At 35.0% G+C, this 2,959-nt stretch overlaps 1 protein-coding gene across 2 annotated transcripts; it reads left to right on the top strand.

Moving 5' to 3' along the window:
* Positions 1 to 263: 263 nt before the first annotated feature.
* LOC111397244 (F-box protein At5g49610-like) lies at positions 264 to 2,947 on the top strand. Of its 2 annotated transcripts, none has more exons than XM_023024068.1 (2): positions 264 to 365; positions 1,730 to 2,947. In XM_023024068.1, exon 2 carries the CDS (start codon positions 1,734 to 1,736, stop codon positions 2,838 to 2,840), a length of 1,107 nt encoding a protein of 368 aa, XP_022879836.1. In that variant the 5' UTR covers positions 264 to 365; positions 1,730 to 1,733; the 3' UTR covers positions 2,841 to 2,947. The 2 variants fall into 2 exon arrangements, with proteins under 2 accessions (XP_022879836.1, XP_022879835.1); XM_023024067.1 differs by having other exon boundaries at positions 281 to 365; positions 1,721 to 2,947.
* Positions 2,948 to 2,959: the final 12 nt, after the last annotated feature.

The raw sequence follows: 2,959 nt of genomic DNA, 5'->3' as shown, positions 1-2,959 counted from the left end.
AAAAATAAATTGAGACTACAGTTTCAATTAATTATTTATTTCTTGAGTTTCTTTTTGTTTTATTAAAGAGGAGGGAATATTAGTTATTTCATAATATTTATTGAGAAAATGGAAGAAAATGTTGTATTTTGTAATGAAAATGTCATTTAGGAGGGATTTTTGTCAAAATGAAAGGATAGAGGTGTATTCCAAAGTATAGACAAAGGTTAGGGGTGTTTTGTGCCTTTTTTTTTTTTTTAAAGGAAAGAGAAAATAATAAAAACACCTAAAGAAAGAAAAATCAACACTTCCTGTCATGAATAAATTTCTTCAACAGCCTGACTTTCGTCTTCTTCGAGTCTCGATCAACAATCGAAGTCAATAAGGTATAAATCTGTTCTCATCTATTTTTAAGTGTCTTTTAATCCGATCAATTTCATGCTGATCAGTATTAAATCTCAATGAATAATCAAAATCTTTCAAATTTCCACAATGCATCTTTTTTTCTAGTGCGAAGGCTAGGATTTTGTATTGTTGATATGACTGTGTGTATACGAAGATTTCTGCTTTATGATTTTTTCTGAAAGATTTCATTTTTAGTTCAACGTTTACTTGTTTGAATTCTCACTGTGCAGAATTTGATACGATGCTCGACCTAGGGTTTTGTATTTGTTGTTCTTTTTAATATTTTCTTTGTGTGTATCCTTTGGATTGTCTAACGCATTGTTTGGTTCTTATAGAATTGGAGAGAATTTTTGCTTGCTGTAGAAAGATGGATTTTTCTATTTAAACAAACCAAAGCAAGTGGAAAACCATTTTAAACCTCAAGAAACATGCCTTTGTGGAAAAATATGTTTGATCAAATAAGTAACTAAAATGTAAGTTTGACTTACTTTTAAGCTTACCACATGAAAGGTGTTTCTTGATCTGTAAATCTCAATACAAATCCATAAAAAAAATTATAAAAAAAGTAACGGAAATTCATAAAAAAAGTAACGAAAACTGTCATGAAAATTCATAATAAAAATTTAACTAAATTAAAATTGTAACTTGCAAATAATGTTGTAAATAATAAATTGTCAAATTAATAACCCCGTAACAGAATTGTAGTATATTTACCATTGTTTTAAAAAGTCCATGAGGTTGCTTTATTAGTGTTGTGACATATATAAACTTATTTAGAAATAACTAGGGGTATTTTTGGTGTGTTGTGTGATGTAGCTATGTCTAGCATAGTAGCATATAATGGATGCATGTTTGATGATCCATGATACGTATCAACTAGAAGATACTACAAGATAAGCCTTATTTTCAGTAATCTTGGTTCGGATACATAAATATTTGTTGGACACTCCATTCATTCTAGCTCTACAACCCTGAAAGTTCTAAAGAAATCAAATAATTTTGAACTCAATGGAGTCATTAATTTAATGGATCTCGTCCTCTTCTAATTTATTCTACTTGGATGACATTTCTTTTGTGAATTGGAGTTTCTTTAGGTACACACGAGACATGCTCGAAGCATCTAACTCATCCTTCCCTGAATTTATGTTCTGTTAGTGCCACCTCTAATGTTTGTGTATATCCTCTATTTATTCTTTTGTGATCATACATTCTTCTAAATACCATTTCTTAAAAGCATAGCTGATAGGAAGCACAAACTACAAAGGACTTATTTCATTCATCATGATCTTTTTCTACACTATATATCGTTAATTGGCTGGGTATGAAATTCTATTAGTGGCTGCAGTATCATGGAGGACTTATCTAATTACAAAATGGATCGTGGGAAAAAGCCAGGCAAATTCCTTGGTATGCTGAACAACACTATGTATATGAATCTCAGTGAAATTATAAGGGCACATGCCCTTCCTTTTCTACCTGCAAAATCACTTTTCAGGTTTTTGAGTGTTTGTAAAGACTGGAAACTTCAGATATCAACTCCATTCTTTGCCCATAATCAGTCAATTTGTTGTGGTTCGACCTTAGGTTTCTTTAGGCAGGTATCTGGAGAACCACCATCACTTGTCTCTGATGAGCCAAAAGCTTGTGGTGTACCAGACCCCTCTCTGAAATTTTTGCCTGAGCCAGTTGACATCTTGTCAGCATCCAATGGACTGATTTGCTGCCATTCTCGAACTGGGAATAAAGCCTACTACATTTGCAATCCTGTGACCCAGCAGTGGAAGAAACTTCCAGAACCAAATGCTAATCATGGTTTACAGCCTTCAACTGTGCTTGTATTTGAACCATCCCGGCTTAACTTTGAGGCCGATTATAAGCTTGTTTGTGCCTTTCCATCTGCCGACTTTGATGATGCAACTGAATTTGAGATATACTCCTCTAAAGAAGGATCCTGGAAAGTTTCAGGAGAGATTTGTTTTACTTCATATTCTGTGCCAAAAAAATCAGGGGTTCATGTGAATGGGGTTGTTTACTGGAAATCAAGGGGTCTTCTAGCTTATGATCTGACAAAGGATAGATCACAAATGCTCCAAGACTATCAATTTGGAAATGGTGTTCTGGGAGCGATGAATGGAAAGCTTTGCTCAGCTTATCCTAATGGGCAGTCAATAACAGTTCAAGTATTAGATAATGCCCACAGTAATACCATGCAAATGGGCAGCCATGCCAGGATGTGGGCGGAGAAACAAAGAGTAGTTCTCGACGTGGAAGTGGTGGGTGGGCCTGTGTCTGACCTGGCTGTGGTTGCTGCTTCTGGCAACAAGCTGTTGGTTCAGTTGGCCAGAAAACTATATCTTTATGACTTGCTGACGAAGGAAACTAAAGCGCTGGGCATTGCATCACCAGATCGTGACACAAGATACATACCATATGTAAATAGCCTTGTCAGCCTCTAATCTTCATATGTTGCTGTCGATGACTTTTCCTGTGAAATCTCTTTTTAGCCCTGGAGGTTTGGACTGGTAATATTCTTGTGAGTTATCGTCACAAATGAACTTGTCTACGCATGCTGTTG

This window comes from Olea europaea, chromosome 7, assembly GCF_002742605.1.
Source record: "Olea europaea var. sylvestris chromosome 7, O_europaea_v1, whole genome shotgun sequence".
Taxonomy (NCBI): Eukaryota; Viridiplantae; Streptophyta; class Magnoliopsida; order Lamiales; family Oleaceae; genus Olea; species Olea europaea.
This window is presented reverse-complemented; position numbering and strand designations above follow the sequence as displayed.

Excerpts from the sequence above, each read along its gene's own strand:
- LOC111397244 (XM_023024068.1), top strand. The coding sequence starts at position 1,734 with ATGGAGGACTTATCTAATTACAAAATGGATCGTGGGAAAAAGCCAGGC.